At 35.6% G+C, this 18,115-nt stretch overlaps 1 protein-coding gene across 1 annotated transcript; it reads right to left on the minus strand.

Moving 5' to 3' along the window:
- Nucleotides 1–9: 9 nt before the first annotated feature.
- Nucleotides 10–4,142, minus strand: LOC120216235 (MLO-like protein 8). The gene is made up of 16 exons (XM_039213722.1): nt 4,039–4,142; nt 3,683–3,874; nt 3,468–3,525; nt 2,940–3,166; nt 2,640–2,756; nt 2,458–2,518; nt 2,225–2,313; nt 1,674–1,748; nt 1,505–1,593; nt 1,365–1,414; nt 1,240–1,280; nt 983–1,156; nt 859–894; nt 667–734; nt 509–569; nt 10–397 (listed from the first exon to the last, which is right to left on the minus strand). Exons 2-16 carry the CDS (start codon nt 3,869–3,871, stop codon nt 17–19), a joined length of 1,716 nt encoding a protein of 571 aa, XP_039069653.1. The 5' UTR covers nt 3,872–3,874; nt 4,039–4,142; the 3' UTR covers nt 10–16.
- Between the last annotated feature and the right edge of the window lie 13,973 nt (nt 4,143–18,115).

Here is an 18,115-nt window from a genome sequence, read left to right on the forward strand (position 1 = left end):
TCGTTCATGGTCCTTGTCACAACGGATCAGGCTTGACAAAGGAGAAATCATCTTCATTTTTCACTTCTATATGCCGATATTCACTTGTTTCAGTTCTTTGCTCGTTGCAGTCTGCACTCATAATCAAATTGGATGGCGACATGGGTGACAATGGTTCAGTTTCAACATCAGACAGGCGATCTTCATAGGCGTACGAATATTGACCGGTAGTTTTGCTTCGATGAAGTGTGCGTCCCGAAGCAGGTGCAGGAGAAACTGTGCTTGCACTTCCACCCAGAGTGATTATAGTGGGAGACCTTCCGCCATTCCGATGCCTCTTTTTTGCGACCAACTGCCACCTCTTAAGCGCCTTGGTTGTTTGCTCATCAAAGATGGACTTTTTCATTCCTGAACCCATCTGCAAGTATACATCATAAGCATCCCTCGTGTGTCAAAAAATGGAATCGGAGCTAGCATTTGTTCCATAGAATGCAGCTTTAACCGATGATGTCGGAAACAGAAACAGCACCTGAGTTACTAGGGCGTATAGCGGAAGGGTGATGTAGCTGCACAAACATAAGACACCGACCCTGCAGAAACCTAGAAAAAGTTAATTCCAGGGAACAATCAGTATATTTGCATCTGAGGTTGAGGTAACTAATGAATATTACTGAAGCTTAAGCTTACCCCAAAGAAACCTTTATTATGGCAAGTTTGATACTAGCATGAAAGCAAGATTTTAGCTCAAATGAGTACTGCATAATCACAAATGATGAAAACAGTACACATTTACAGCAGAGTTTTAGATTAGAAATGATAGAAAACAGAGATAAAAGAGTGGGGAGGAGGTTGATAAGTTGACAGTGCTTAGTTAATTACCCATATCCAGAAGAAATAAATTATTTGGAATGCATTCTGCCATAAAAAAAGGTCATCAATACAAGGAGATCCATTTTCTAATAAGGGTATAGCCAGGTTCATGTTCTATAATCAATTGAAGCACCTGGAACAATGCAAAATGAATCAGATGAAGAACTAATTCCGGTCGACCAAACCAAAAATATTTGTCAGAGCCCTGTACAAGAGGTATTCCTTGCACAACGGCATGCCGTTCTGTAATTTCAAGAGCCATCTTCGTCAGAATCGCTTGAAGCTTCGTCCCGATCACCAAGATAATCTGTCGTCAATGAAGCAATCAGGACATGGAGTTATTCTAATAAAATTCTAAAGAAAGTGTTGTTACCAAGAAATATTGCTTACAATGACAGGAATTACGGAACCCCAAAACAACGCTTGCCACCCTGGAAGAGCATGCATGTGAAGTGTTACATTGGCAAACAGAATTCAGCTTATAATTCAGTTTACATTAGCAAAAAGTGGTTCACCTTTGACATTTATCAGCAAGAAGATCACAAAAGATGCCCACAGCACTGGACTGCCAACAGGATAAACCTTGGTTGAGCCACATTAAATAAGAGCAAGGAATGTCATCCAATGTAATGCACAGAGACAAAACAGCAAGTACCTCACTCCTACAACAATCTTGAAGTCATCCTCCAAGGATCTTTTGATATATTTTTGGAAGTTAAACTTACTTCCGGGAGCTAAATGAACCTACAAGACAAGTGTAAATTAGTCGGGACAAAACTACGAACCAACATCAAATACGGCTTTGCAGTTAAAAAGAAACTCACAGCGATGAATCCATTCCGTAATGTCAAGTAGTCTGCCCTCCCAACGGACCTAAAAAACTGTCGAAAGAAGCATCCCTGCAGTGAATGTCTAAAAAGTTCAAAATTGATCAAGATAGGAAGCTTATTGATGTACATACTAAACTACTCCAAATCAACCCAAGAAGATAGAGAGTCCCTCAGACAAGAAAAGGTCACAAATAGAGTTGAACCAAGTAACACTGCAAAGGCATATTGATAGTAGGGTCGGGATATCCCCGCCCTCCGAACTGGATGTGAAGGTCTCCCCTCATCCGGCTTTCTGATGGGGAATCCCCACTGACTGTTTCCCCTAATATCCACCCTTTACCACATCATGGGTGTTTACAGGAGATCCCAGAGGCCAGTGCAACATCTTCAAAAAGGCAGTTATTTATAACATGATATGGCTTTCTTCTTTTCGATGGCCGCAACAGTGACCAAAATGGTTGGAATTGAATTTGCAGGTCAGTACCTGTCATTTGTACCTCTAATTGCAGAAAAAAGGCTAACTATTTTAGTTACAAGGTGCTTACAATGTAAAAGAAGAAAGGTATCCTAGTCCAAAAGCTGGTGTGGGCTTTCACAAAAGATGTCTCGTGAGTAAGCCTGAATCTGGAAGGATCTGCAATGTACAGACACGCCGATGCATCCATGTCGGATTCCAAGAGGCAAGAAGCAAAATTGGGAAACTAAGTTCATGACTGACAGTAGAAGATTTAATGCGATAACATACAATAAAAAAGGTGTTCTTAGCGGTTAAACATACCGTTGGAAAACTCGTAGTCGTGAGTCAAAGTTTCCTGTTCCCATACCTTCCAGCCACGGATCTGTTCAAAGCATATTCTTGTTTAATGACAATGTCCTAATGATAGAAGCGTTAATAACGAAAACAAGTATCGACATAGAGAATCAAGCAAAACAAAAACAATTTAGACAGGATTTAGTTACCTTTAGTCTCCCAAGCATCATAGTAACAAAGCTATACAAAACATGAAAGACTGCCAAAAAGAATATGAGGATGTGTAACTCATGCAGTCCTTCAGTGGATATAAGCGGCACGTGATCCTGTAAAGGAAACCCAGTTTGTGTCAGTAATGTAAACAACATGATGCAACAACATATTGGCAGTAGTTTGAAATGCAACAACATGATGCAAGAAGGTGACTTCCAAGAACTTTGAGAGCTTTGCTTTTAATCACAAAATGGCATCTATAATAACAATATGAATAAATGTTTGTCCAGGCTGACCTCCTTGCATTTTCTAACATTTGCCTCAACTGCACCTGACAAAATTCGATGCTCGAACAACAAGAGTCTTCGACGGTGTTCTTCTTCACTGCTCTCACTGCTGTCCTGCTTATCATTAGCTTTGCAAGGCAACATGGTATTCGCAAGGTGTGTAGGGATACATATTTTGGAAATGTAGAACCGGCTAAAAGTGAGGATCAGCGAAATGAAGCCAAGAACCATCAGCTCTGCAATAATAGTATGAAAGGTTGGAACTTTCAGTTTGACAAACAATGACATCTATTTTTTCATTATTACAAATTTGACGAGTGTCACGGGATTCCAAGCCTGGTCTACGACGCCGATGAACTTGCCAATTCGGCTGTGAATTCATCGCCTAAACAACGGCATCTTAATCTCACAGAAAAGAACAAAAAAGCAGTGTGTAGAGAAAGTGTAGATGAGTCCAATAAGCAACTTTTATAAACCAAATTCTGGCAATCAAAAGCACAATGCCTAACACGAGTAATCACAGAATCCTGGACTTACCAGCTTTAACCTTGTCCAATGCTTCGAACAGAGCTCTCTTGTGCCTTTCTGTAAACCACTGAATGAAACAAATAGAACATCTTTCAAACGAAATACCAATACAACCAAAATTCATTCTTTCCGGTAAAAAATGGAATTGATTTGCAGAAAGAGAATGAAGAATCAAAATGGAAGCACCAAAGTGAACTGGATAAGAAAAGGGAAAGAAGGATGACCGCTCCCAGTTTATGAAGAACCATCTCCAACAGAATAGAGATGATGATGATGACAGCACAAACTCCGGCCACCGCCCATGTAGGTGTCTTGTCGAGATTTCTCTCGTCTGAACTCTCCTCCGTCGATCCCATTGCTCTTTCTCCCACCATTAACCATCCCCACAACCAGCACCATAGTAAAAACCGCATCTTCTTCTCAGGATATCAAAGAAAATGTCAGAGAGAACCACATCAGCAATACAAAACAGAGGGTATCGAGCTAAGAGAGACCAGAGAGTCAATTACTATCCAGAAGAAAACAAAAATTTTAACTTTGTCGTGTAAAAGAAGAGTCGAATACAACACAATATACATACAGAAGAGTTGATTTTGGAAGCTTCACAAGGTGCAACGGCAGCCGTGGACTCCTCCGTTCGGTTTCACCACCCCGTCACTAGTTGGTTTCACCTAACAATACCAAATATGATGCTATGAATGAATATAATAAATACGCTACCAACTTTCACCTTCCTTGTTTGAAATAGCCAACTAGTCTTTAAGTCATCGCTTTTACTTTGATTGAAAAAACGGGTCATTGCTTTTACTTCCTTTGGAGTTGAGAAAAGTCGAGTGGTGCTTTAAGGATAGTATGGTAAGTTTCTGAGTTGAGTTCACATGAAAAATGAGAAGAATTCGTCCATTCTGGCGTTGATTGAGGCAAACTTTGGGTGTCTGTCCATTTCGCAAGCTATGCAGTCCAAATCACCTCTCCCTTTCCAAAATTTTCTTGTTTATGTTGGGTTGATTTATTGTCTTCTCTCCCAACTTTCAAAGTTCCAACATTAATATATCATCACAAATGCAATACGACTTATCATTGCATTGCACCCATCCCATTCATCTTTTTCTCTTTAATTTACTTAAATATATCGTTTTTTAAGATTATATATTAAATGAGACTCATACCTAATTATTTACAGAAATATCATATTTTTACTAAAATTCCAACAAAAACAGCTGACTAAAGTCGCTCCCAGAATGAAGAAACAGAACACTAACATGAAATAAATTAAACAATAAAGATATATGTGCATCTTCGATCACTTAACGAATATATACTTAAACATTTGAAAAATTAATGTCTAATATTGATTGAATAATTGTTTTTCAAGTGCTTAAATATAACCTTTTTACATATATCATTTAGTGATTAAATAAAAAATTCATACACACATGTTACTACATTGTCTAATTAGTGCTCGTGCTAGCATGTATCTTTAATATCTAGTGCTCTTGCTTCTTTTTTAAATAAAATTCATATAATTTTTTTTGAGCCATTCTTTTTTATTTTTCTCCTAAATATATGAAGTTAAAAGCTAATTATTGGTTTAATTACCAAATGTAAAAGATAATTGAAATAAAAATAAGAGAGAATTTGAAGATATATGAAGTCCAAAGGATTAAGCTGACATTTTTATTGTTTATTTAGATAAATAACTTCATTTTTAAGATTAGGAGTGAAAGTATAATTATTTATATCCTCTCCCTACTTGCAGACTAAATAGAGAGGAGATGAGGTTAGGATCAACTTACACAATGTAATTTTTTTTTGTTTTACATATATTTAAGACCGCTTGATGAGTGAAAATAAATTACTGAGATTGACTCATTGTATTTTTTCTAATAAATATCTTTACATTTTTTACTTTTAATCTCAATAATTTATTTTCACGCATTAAGTGAAAACAAATAGTTTATATTCTTAAAATAAATATTAGGATTTAAACCAATACAGGATATAAAAGTAAACGAGTATTGTGTCCCTTTCGGAGTCCCCGCCCATTCAATATTTTTTCTGTGTACAGGTTGAACGACTGCCATCATGATGCTGAGTGGGCATGAATTATGAAGTGCCTTGAATACTTGCCAGTTTGCCCAGCGGCTATTTTTTTTGGTAACGAGTAAAAAAGACTAACATAAACACTATCACCAAGTTATTCTTCTCCTCAGTTTGGCTTGATCAGCCATGAGCAAACTGCAAATTCCATTCCCGTCCCCCGGAGGGGCTCTGGAATTCGTGCAGTCCCAGATCTACCTGTGCTCCAATCCTTGCCATCGCATCAGCCAACTTGTGATAACTCATACATGGTTTCAACTTTCAAGAGGACGGGAAGGGCACGTCATCTTCAAGATAAAATGTGTCAAGTGAACAAATTATGCCAATCTACTTCACCCATAACATTAAAGTTACATATCAAATCCACATAAAGTTATAAAACGTAGTTTGTGAATTAAATCATTGATATTTTATTTGCGACATATCAACATGATTTTTTTAAGGATAATATCAATCTGATTCTTTGATGATAGTGTTTGGAAATCAGGCTAAGTAACCTAAGAAATAAACGAATAGTAAATAAAATAAAGAACACAAGATTTAATGAAGTTCGACAAGGTGCTTACGTTATCAGAAGCGATGAGCGGATGTTTTCTTATTATTAACAAAAACAAAAACAATTATGTTATAATTACATAATATAAAATCAACTCCGGTACAATTATCAAAATAATCCCATACCGCTTCTAGTAAATTGAAAAAGAAAGTGATCAGTAAAATCCGGTAAAAAGTTAAATACCGGCATGAAGCGTCAAACAAGTTCAGCTATAAGATGAAAATACGATTAAATGACACATTTAACGTAAGTTATAATTTATTTGTAACTGAATTGAATACTTTATCAACCAAGGAAACTAAAAGCATCGATTGTGAAATTTCAAAAAAAAGAAAAAGGTCTTATTGTGTGAGGAGAGGGCTTGTAACAGCTCATCACAGCCCGGTATGCGAGTGTGACAGCTGCCATGAGAAATAGTTTAACCCACTGCTACTGCAGTGGCTCTCTTTTTGTTACAAACCAAAAAAAGTTTTAAAGACACTTGAACGCCTACCCTTTCTCAAAACGAAACAAAAGGAAAAAGCAATTCAAACCACTGCTAATAAAAAGCATCAGCGGCAGGCTGTGAATAGTAAACTTTGATCATATATGTCGTGAAAAACAGACTACGACTGACGGCATCACCATATGTCGGAATTTGGACTCTTTTGATCATGGGTGTACGCATAATTCATGACAGGAATGTGGTGCTTATTCATTTTTAGTTTGTATGATTTTCCTTTACCAAACAAAATCTTGACTGGGTATCAATCGATTGAAAAAAAAATATATTATAATCATTTTTTTTTTGCAAATATTCTTAGATAATGTAATGAAAAAAAATATATTAATTAAGGTGTTAGAAAAATATTTGCTGAGATGGGATATATGCTATAGTATTTTTGAAAAGATGTCTCGATTTCTCAATGTATTTTGTATCGTTAATCTGTTAGGCTTTGCGTTCTAAGTACATATAGCATGGAAAGACGTTTTGTCTTTCAAGAGTCTTCCCAAAGACACTGTAACAAATAAATAATAATTTATTTTTCTAATAAAAATCATAATTTTTTACCGTTAATGTCAATCACCCATCCTCAATCATTCAGCAACGACAAAAAATTACAAAAATTTTAAATTTGATGCTATACCATACAAAATTCTTACGTTAGGAATGAATGAAAAATGCAGAAGTAGCAAGCAGAACAATAGCAGTCCAGAAATGAGCCCAAAGGGTATAATCCTCAACATTGGCCCAATCTAATTGCGTTCCATATGATAAAATGAAATATAATCTACTAATAATTGGCTTTTATTACTGACACAACACTCGGAATATTTTATACATAAGGCCATAGCTTTTCAACTCCACAAATTATGTTTAAGAAAACCTTTATATATAACGTTTATTTGTTTATTTTAAAAGTATTGATTAAGGAAATTGAACACACAACAGTTTTTAGATCCCATTTCTATTGTTAAAAAGATTTCACTTTTACATAATTATCTATAGTTTGGTGGTTTGCGCTCTTTGTATATTTATGTTGAAGTACCTGAGGCTCGCTTGTGAGATGAATGAACTAAAATGCATTTCTCACAATAATACCGACATCCATGCGTATGTCAATCATTCGATGACGTGCAGCTAGGTAGGCGGCGAGGTAGCAGGGACCAATTTGTTCTTCTTCATCTTTGGCAAATGGCAATGGTTAATTGGTTCCACCAACTGACCAAATGCAACATCATCATCAACATGTAATTATTTGAATTCCCCGACAAGAATGGCTTGTAGTAGGTATAGACACACGTTGATATTATAATTTTTTTAAATAGAACACACATAAATAAATTTTATGAAAAATGTTATTAATAAAATAAATAATTAATTTAATAAAATTTTGATTGTAGGGTGGGCGTGTGTTCGCTCTCGATTACACGTGCATCCACACTGAAAAGAGTATCATTTTTCTAAAAGTTTTAAATATTTATATAATTAATGTCAGAACTGTCTTTCGGTTGGATCCGGAATTGAGTTTCGACTTGAATTGATTGGGTTAGAGTCGCCACCGATCATTTATTTTAAAACAAATGGGTTGATCGGATACCTTATTTCTTACCTGATCCGCGTCTTACCAGAAATGTGTCGGGCACGGGAGTCGGTTATTGTCAATGAAGGATTAACACCCTTGAACCACCCTTTCGGTACTACGTATTTTCCAGTTGTCTTAAATTAAGAAAATTGCAATTTTAAATTAAAGGGTAAAATAACAATCCCAAACTTACCACTTATTGATTAAAAGTAAACCCTAAAGAAATCAAGAGATGTGTTAAATAAAAGCAAGTAAGACAAAATAAACGAAATAATGAAGATAAAATAAAGGAGTAAAAGAGATAAAGGAAAAAAACATAAAAGTAACAGGTAAATAAAACAAACAAAATGAAAGTAAAGAAATAAAATAAATAAATAAATAAATAAAATAAACAAAACAAAATAAAACGAAACGAAAAGAATGAAAAATGAGGATAAGGGAAAAAAATGAAATAAAACATAGGAAAATCTTAGCAAAAAGAAGATGTACATGATAAATAAAAGCAATAAAAAATGATGGATGAATAATTAAAATATACAAAATAATAAAAATACTACATGTACATATATAAAAATGATATAATCGAAACAACTATGATAGAGTAAAATAATAATAATAATAAAAATAGTAATATAAATAAATAAGTAGATAGAAAGAACAAAATGTATATAAATAAAAAAAAATGACATAATTATGTATATACAATAATGGACTAAATCGAATAAAAGCAAAGTTGGATGGCGAAATTAGGGAGAAATCGGAGTTAAAATATAGATTTAGGGTTAAAATAAAAGTCTTTAAATACACGGGTCTAAGGATGTTTGGGTCGAGTCGGTTGGCTCCATGGGTCGGTTAAATGGGTAGTATAAAAGCTAATGTTGTTTCAAAATATTTATTTTTCTTCATTTCTTCTTCCCCAAACCGAGAGCCCCCCTTCATTTCTCTCCTTTGTTCTTCATCCACGAAGAACACCAACCTTGTTTCCAGAACCTAGCCACCAGCGTCGCCTCACTGCCGTCGTTCATCGACGGCAAAACTAAAAAAAATTGATTTTTTTAAAGCTCCCGACCCCTTTATTTCAAAACCACAAATGTTTTTTTAAGAATACCCGCGGTAAAGTGTAGAACTAAAGAAAAACTTTCGGAAAAAAATTGTTTTCTTTTAAATGAAACGATGGAAAAAAGAATGCTTTCCCTACATGCAAGCATCAATCGACAAAACAAGGTAAAAATCGCACCTTTATTTCTTTCGAAAAAAATGTTACAACGCTTCAAATGATTTTGTATTTGCCTCATATTTTCTGGTATTTCGTGCATGAAATCCTTATATATCCCCCCTTTACAAATGGATGATTACATGCTTTTATAGGAATAAAAAATCCTATTTTTAGGTATTTGAAACCTAATCAATCTCTAACTCTTGTTACTTTTCTTGTTGTGGTGGTTTGTTGATGCTGATATCCCACACGACGCCGGCCGTTTCGGGACTGTTAGAGAGGCGTGAGGCGTGAGGGAACCTCGGGGGAACGTGCAGTGCTGGCTTGGATGAGATAGGTTAGGGTTTTTAAAAACCCTAATATGCTACGGGTCTAGGCTTCAGCAGATACGGGTGACAGGCTACACGTTTGGGTCACTGCTGGGCCATGTGTTTAGGCCTGAAACCTATAATAAGAAAAAGAATAAATAATTAATATAATATGTGCTTAATGATATATGAATGAATGTGAGATGGGACGAAATAACGTGTCTACAACTGCCCCTCTTTGTCCTTTTTTGTGGAATCAAAAATAGGGCAAAGATTAAAAGACACAAATTTTGTCACTATCGAAGGTCCTCTGTCGTAGAGTGAAAATCCAATATAAGACTGGTTTGTTAATTTAAATTGAATCCTGAAATGACTCCCTCGTCATGAGGTCGAGTTGAACTGGAAACTTACGAGCACGATATCCTTCATCGTGAAGTTGAAATCGAACTCAAAGGTTTGGTGTTTCAAGAGAAACTGTCTCAAGAGAGACATAACTTTGTTTTAAAAAGAAACTGTCTCAAGGGAGACGAAATTAGTTTAATGTAAAACATATTCAAAGATTTTGTTTCAAGGGAAACTGTTTTCAAAGTTTATGTTTCAAGAGAAATTGTCTCAAGGGAGAAAAAATTTGTTTCAAGGGAAACTATCTCAAGAGAGATAAAATTCATTTCAAGGGAAATGTTTTCAATGTTTATGTTTCAATAGAAACTGTCTCAAGGGAGACAAAAGTTGTTTCAAGGGAAACTATCTCAAGAGAGATAAAAATCATTTCAAGGGAAATGTTTTCAATGTTTATGTTTCAAGAGAAACTGTCTCAAGGGAGAAAAAAGTTGTTTCAAGGGAAACTATCTCAAGAGAGACAAAATTCATTTCAAGGGAAATGTTTTTAATGTTTATGTTTCAAGAGAAACTGTCTCAAAATTTCTGTTTCGAGGGAAACTATCTCAAGAGAGACAAAATGTATTTCAAGGGAAATAAATCTTTTTTCGAGTAAAACAGTCTTAAGTAAAACAATCTTGTGAGACAAAGCCTATTTTAAGAAAAACAATCTTGAGGGAAATAAATCTTTTTTCAAGTAAAACAGTCTCAAGTGAGACAATGTCTGTTTTAAGAATGACAATCTTGAGGGAAATAAATATTCTTTCAAGTAAAACAGTCTCAAGTGAGACAATGTCTGTTTTAAGAATGACAATCTTGAGGGAAATAAATCCTCTTTCAAGTAAAACAGTCTCAAGTGAGACAAATCATCTATATTAAATGAGATTGTCACAAGCGAGACACAATTTATATCGGAAATGTTGAATCTGATGATGATTGTTCCGTCTTGATGAGGATGTCTTGTTGTCTTTTGATCTCATCTTCTCCTGAAAGATCTGGAAAATGCATATGGATGTAACTATCCTGATGATAGATGTTTGGTGTATGCCAAGATGAAATTTATTTGTTATTGAATTTGTTCTCTAAAGAGAAAAAAAATCAAGATCTTTATTGCACATGATGATGAATGCAAAGATGCAAATTTCATGTGTAATGTATGTATGTGTTGATGTATATGCGAAATATGTTAGGGTTTGGAGAGAAATCTCAATCTCTGGTTGTCAGTCTCGATGACTCTTGATGCTGAAATCTTAAATTTCTGATTCTTGATCTTGGATATGCTTAAATCCAATGTACAAATATTGATCTGTGAAGGGAATAATTGCGTGAGCAGTTTTCATTCTATCTCTGACTCAGTTTGTCTTCATTTCCACCAGGGTGTACTCTTGCAAACCTCAACCTAAGACAATTTATTTTCATTCCCTTATAAAATTTGGCCCAAAAAATGGCTTTCTTTGCCCCAGCTTCAATCTTGAGCTTCGGAGAGATATTCGTTGATTTCCAAGACATGCTTCCAGAGAACTCATCTTGTTTGAAAATGTTTTTTCTTTGAATTTTCAAAATTTCGAAAAATATCAAAAGTAGGTTTGAAAAATATTGCCTCATTCTAGGTTTCACAATTGAAGCAAATCATAAAACCAGAGTTCATTGGATATCAAAAGAATCAAATGCTCTTTTAATCTTTGATAGCTGCAAACCTTTGACAAATATCAATATCGAAAAGTTAGTTTAGAGGTGGGTTATTAAGGTTTATTTCATCGATTCGGTCATCGTGAAGGTCATGACATACCCTCTTTCTTGATTGGACATTTTGATCGAAACGAACAAAATGACACAACTAGCAAAATCAATGGCTAGACCTTTCAGAACACTTCTGTTTTAGTTCTCTGAAATCTTCTATTTGTTCAAGTTTTGTAAGCTCCTCTAACACAGGTAGTGCGGAAATATTGGTCTAAAAATGAGATTCTTGAGTGCTCGTGTGTATTTGACTATAACAGGTGTTCCTTAACTCCCTTAGTTCATTTTTACCGAAACTCCTTATTTAAATTTGCCATTAAGTGGCTAGCTAGATCCATAAAGCCGGGGGGTTTTACCAATTTCCTTAGAGGGACAACTCAATATGTAAATACCTTTATCAGGTTAGCTAAATCTTCTCCATAAAGCTAGGGCGTTTAACCAATTGCCTTAGAGGGACAGCTTACGCTTTATTGTATAGTAAAATCACCTTTATCAGGCTAGCTGAATATTATCCATAAAGCCGGGGCGTTTAACCAATTGTACTAGATGGATAACTCAAGCTTTATTTTATATAAAATAATATTATAATATGGGTATATGGGTCCAATTTCTTAAGTTTGTTAAGAAGAACCTGCTATAGTCTAGGTGTTTTTGAAGGTCGGAAAATCTCATCGTTAGAGTTCAATTCCCAAGCAACTAACCTAAGCTAGATTCACTTACTTGACCATTCCATCTGAGAAGATCATGATCATCATTGAACGTCATTAATAGAAGTGTGAACCAATTAGTTTTGCAATCTCATGTGCTAGTTGCCTCATTCTGTTCGCCCCTAATACATACCTGGATTACCAAACCTTTGATGAACTCTTCATGAGAAGAGAAAATTAGTTCGGTCCCTGTAAGAGAAGAACATATAGTCCAATTCATCTTTTAAATTAGAACTAAGGGGTCTTTGTTTTGCAGGGTTCAATCTTGTCATTTGTCAAAGATTTACAACCTCAATTATTAAACATCTTTTAATTAAGGTGATATTCAAGGAATTCAAGATTAAAATTTGCTCATTTCCTAAGAAAGAAGCATTTTATTTAAAATGTTTAAACATCAAGTGACTTAAAAATGTTCACGCATAAGAAGTACGAAAGAAAAACAAGTTCAAACAAGATGAGAACACAAAAAAACTTCTGATGGATGCCCCAATCAACTTGATCAGAATGCCTCATTACTCATTGAAAGTCAATGCCCCTGAATCGATCAGATATTGGACCTTACGCTTCAATGCCCCATAGTTCTCAATGGTATGCCCCGAGCTCCCGATATGATAACTACATATAGCGTTAATGTCATGGCCTTCAGGATATGTGGCCTCTCTAGGTTTGGACTGAACCGGAGTCATAAGATTATTCTCAACTAGCGTTGGGAGCAACTCCTCATATGTCATTGGGATTGGACTGATGCGAATCTTTTCTTTTCTTGGTTTTCTCTGAGTTCATTTAGAAGTACCAAATGGTACATCAACAGAGATTTTCGAACTTGAGATCATAACACCTTTGTTGGCGTTGTAGGTGTTGACATTGTTGATCTCTCGCTCTTTGTTCTTAATGGGAGGCTTATCACATGAGTCACTTCCCTCAAATTTTCCTTGTTTTATAGCTAGCTCGATCATCTCACCAGTCATAACTAGATTCGAGAAAGTTCCCGATGTAATTGCCACCAGGTGCCCGAAGTAAGGTGTATTAAGGGTCTGTAAAAACAGTTTTTTAGTTTTTTTTCATCCACGGGTGGATGAACTTGCACAAACAAATCCCTCCAACGCTGTGCATATTATCGGAAACTCTCGTTGTGCTTCTTCTCCAGGCCTTGTAGCATAACACAATCTGGTCTCATATCGTTAATATGCTTATATTGTTCCAGAAATAACTTGGCTAAGTCCTTCCAAGTCTTGATATGGGTTCAGCTGAGCTGGTTGTACCACCGGATGACTGAGCCTGACAGACTCTCCTGGAAGGAGTGAATCAGGAGTTGGTCATTTCCCACATATCCTGTCATTTTCCGACATAACATAATGATATGGGCTGAGGGGCAATTGTTCCCGTTGAACTTCTCGAACTCAGGGACTTTGAATTTCAGAGGAAGAACCAAGTCCGGGACTAGACTGAGCTCTGCGACATCGACTCTAGGGTAATCATTGTCTCCTTTAACTACCTTCATTTGGTTCTCCAACTGCTTAATTTTCTCCTCTATCTTCTTTGATTTGTCATCTTCATCTAAATTCGGTGTATGGTAATAACTCAGACTGTTCTCTGGGTTAAATACATAGGATGAGGGTTTCGCTTTTATAGCAGATGAGTCCCTTCGAATTTCTGGTATGATTTCAGGTGAGACAACCACTTGTGGGTAGGTGCTATAGTTATCCGTTCTGGTGAACGTGCTCCAGACTTACTGGTATGTTGTAGGCTAATTAACTTGGTAATGATCTGATCAACCAAGGACTCTTGGTTCTTCATGATTGTATTCAGAGTACTCAGACTACTCTGGTTTATCTTATCTTCTAGCTCTCTCTGGAGCTTCAACATGTTCTCCTCGATCTAAGCAATCATGGCTTCCATTTTCTTCTTTTTCAAGCGGGTGTTATGTGGATGGGGGTGTGTCCAACGCTTGAGGTGGAATGTCCAATGCTTATTCCTTTATTTTGAAGCATTCTTTCGTTAGTTAATGCGAATGCAAAGAAAATAACAAAATACAAAATATGTCCAAATACATGATGCATGAAATGTCCGAGGCATTGATCCAAATAAATGTGCCTGTTATTATGAATAATCCTTATTGGGGACAAAAGTGTTTTATCTTTTAAGAGACCAAAAATATTATGACAGCTTCTGACATGCTGACTAATCTTATGCGTTCGTCTGTCACCGGTTGAATAATCTGTAGTACCGCTTCGGCTTCTCTGGATGAACCGTGCAAATGTTGAGTTACTTTTTGTACTGGCCCAAGAAGTCTCGAATGACTGTATCTCAGGCATTTATCTTTTATTGAGCATGTTCCCAACAAATACGTCATTGGAGCTCTCAATTGAATGGAACTATGTGAAGTTCATTTGTCTGTTTCTTGAATTCGTCAGCAATGGTCTCTAATTTCAACTATCCATTGTTGTCTTTGAGGGGACTCCCAAGATCAGTGACCTTTATTTTGGCCTTACAACCTCTGCCAATCAGCTCTTCCAAGATAGACTTTCATTGTGCTTGGTGTAGACCCGATTCATTCGGAGTCCTTTATAACGCAACAGAGTGATATGCTCTTCAATTGTGGGCACCACGTCTTCGGGATTGAATGTGACACATAGTCGCCTTGTAAATTATCCTCTGTATTTTCATCTCTTGTATTACAACCCCTTTATCCATTAATGCAGATTATTCAAGTTTAACAAACACGTTTTTGGTAGATCAACACCTCTTATGAATGATGCAAATGATGAAAATAAAAGAGAACAAGAATGAAAAGCGTTAGTGAGCTAAATCAAAACAATAATGAAAATGAAAAGTCTTACCCCACATGATATCTACCCCACATGCTTATTATTCCTACACGGATATGATCTCTATCCCGCATGCTAAATTCAAACAAATCCTAACCACATATTTGTTTAATTCACATGCTTTGAACAGAAAGTAAAATAGGAAATAAAATCACAGCAGCCTAGGGTTCGGAATGAGGTTTTGGGGTGGGCTCTAATTCCCTGTACTCTCTCGGTTTATGTTCTAAAAATGGTACCCGAGTTCTTCTTGCCGGTGCCCCTTTGGGCTTACCAGACCCTTAGTCCTAAACCCATCACAGGCTTGTGTGGACTAAGTTAAACTCGAGAGGAAACATTCCCTTATGCCATACGGAGAATAAATTCACACGAAGACATAAGGTATATGAATCCCGAAGGCTACTTGCTAGGCCCACACGGTGAATAAATTCACACGAAGGTGTCACTTTTACCCCCACTTAAAATAGGGTTCGAAGCTCAGGTATAGAGCCTTAGAAGAAAAAAAGACTTTAAAGGCTGAAATCATTGAGAAAACGGTCAGTACAACTATTTACTCGAAAATGTAATTAAAAGTAAGTAATAAGGATCAAAAAATTACCTTAAAATTCAAATTTACCCTTTTCGTTAAAAAGACAACTGAAAATTATCTTAGCCTGACTCATTTACCTGTGTCCCCAGCAGAGTCGCCAAGCTGTCAGAACCGTCTTTCGGTTGGACCTGGAATTGGGCTTCGACTTGAATTGATTGGGTTGGAGTCGCCACCGATCATTTATTTTAAAATAAATGGGTTGGTCGGATAACTTATTTCTTACCTGATCCGCGTCTTACCAGAAATGTGTCGGGCTCGGGAGTCGGTTACGGTCAAGGAATGATTAGCACCCTTGAACCGCCCTTTCGGTACTACATATTTTCCAGTTGTCTTAAATTAAGAAAATTGTAATTTTAAATTAAAGTGTAAAATAACAATCCCAAACTTACCACTGATTAATTAAAAGTAAACCCTAAAGAAATCAAGAGATGTGTTAAATAAAAGCAAGCAAGAGACAAAATAAACGAAATAATGAAGATAAAATAAAGGAGTAAAAGAGATAAAGGAAAAACATAAAGGTAACAGGTAAATAAAACAAACAAAATGAAAGTAAAGAAATAAAATAAATAAATAAATAAAATAAACACAACAAAACAAAACGAAAAGAATGAAAAAATGAGGACAAGGGAAAAAAATGAAATAAAACATAGGAAAATCTTAGCAAAAAGAAGATGTACATGATAAATAAAAGCAATAAAAAAATATGGATGAATAATTAAAATATACAAAATAATAAAAATACTACATGTACATATATAAAAATGATATAATCGAAACAACTATGATAGAGTAAAATAATAATAATAATAAAAATAGTAACATAAATAAATAAGTAGATAGAAAGAACAAAATGTATATACATAAAAAAATGATATAATTATGTATATACAATAATGGACTAAATCGAATAAAAGCAAAGTTGGATGGCGAAATTAGGGAGAATTCGGAGTTAAAATGTAGATTTAGGGTTAAAATAATAGTCTTTAAACTTGGAGTGTCCAAAAGCGCAACCTACCCTTTTTAGAACCAAAACACATGGGTCTAAGGATGTTTGGGTTGGGTCGGTTGGCTCCATGGGTCGGTTAAATGGGTAGTATAAAAGCTAACGTTGTTTCAAAATATTTATTTTCCTTCATTTCTTCTCCCCCAAATCGAGAGCCCCCCTTCATTTCTCTCATCTGTTCTTCATCCACGAAGAACACCAATCTTGTTTTCAAAACCTGGCCACAAGCGTCGCCTCGCCGTTGTTCATCGACGGCAAAACTAAAAAAAAATTGATTTTTTTAAAGCTCTCGACCCCCTTATTTCAAAACCACAAATGCTTTTTTTAAGAATACCCGTGGTAAAGTGTAGATCTAAAGAAAAACTTTCGGAAAAAAATTGTTTTCTTTTAAATGAAACGATGGAAAAACGAATGCTTTCCCTACATGCAAGCATCAATCGACAAAACAAGGTAAAAATCACACCTTTATTTCTTTCGAAAAAAATGTTACAACGCTTCAAATGATTTTGTATTTACCTCGTATTTTCTGGTATTTCGTGCGTAAAATCCTTGTATATCCCCCCTTACAAATGGATGATTACATCCTTTTATAGGAATAAAAAATCCTATTTTTAGGTATTTGAAACCTAATCAATCTCTAACTCTTGTTGCTTTTCTTGTTGTGGTGGTTTGTTGATGCTGATATCCCACACGACGCCGGCCGTTTCGGGACTGTTGGAGAGGCGTGAGGCGTGAGGGAACCTCGGGGGAACGTGCGGCGCTGGCTTGGATGAGATAGGTTAGGGTTTTTAGAAACCCTAATCTACTTTGGGTCTGGGCTTCAGTAGATACGGGTGGCAGGCTACACGTTTGGGTCATTGTTGGGCCATGTGTTTAGGCCTGAAACTTGTAATAAGAAAAAGAATAAATAATTAATATAATATGTGCTTAATGATATATGAATGAATGTGAGATGGGACGAAATAACGTGTATACAATTAAAAATATTTTTATTTTATTGATAATTTATTTTTATCTCCTAATTTTTTATATTTTCAAAAAAAATATGATTTTTTCTCTTAACATAAAACTTTATATCATCTTTAATTGAAATTGTTATTGTAAAATCATGCAATTGGACCAGTGAAGGCATCATCTATTTGTCAAATTCAACATAAAATTGTAAAATATAA

This window comes from Hibiscus syriacus, unplaced genomic scaffold (assembly GCF_006381635.1).
Source record: "Hibiscus syriacus cultivar Baekdansim isolate YM2019G1 unplaced genomic scaffold, ASM638163v2 tig00110159_pilon, whole genome shotgun sequence".
In the NCBI taxonomy this organism is placed as follows: Eukaryota; Viridiplantae; Streptophyta; class Magnoliopsida; order Malvales; family Malvaceae; genus Hibiscus; species Hibiscus syriacus.

What these genes read in the sequence shown, in the direction of transcription:
- LOC120216235 (XM_039213722.1), bottom strand. Translation starts at nt 3,871, where the DNA reads ATGCGGTTTTTACTATGGTGCTGGTTGTGGGGATGGTTAATGGTGGGA. An exon ending in CGACTACGAGTTTTCCAACG is followed by an intron (nt 2,314 to 2,457) that starts GTATGTTTAACC and finishes TGTACATTGCAG; the next exon opens with ATCCTTCCAGATTCAGGCTT. An exon ending in TTCATTTTGCATTGTTCCAG is followed by an intron (nt 895 to 982) that starts GTGCTTCAATTG and finishes TTTTTATGGCAG; the next exon opens with AATGCATTCCAAATAATTTA.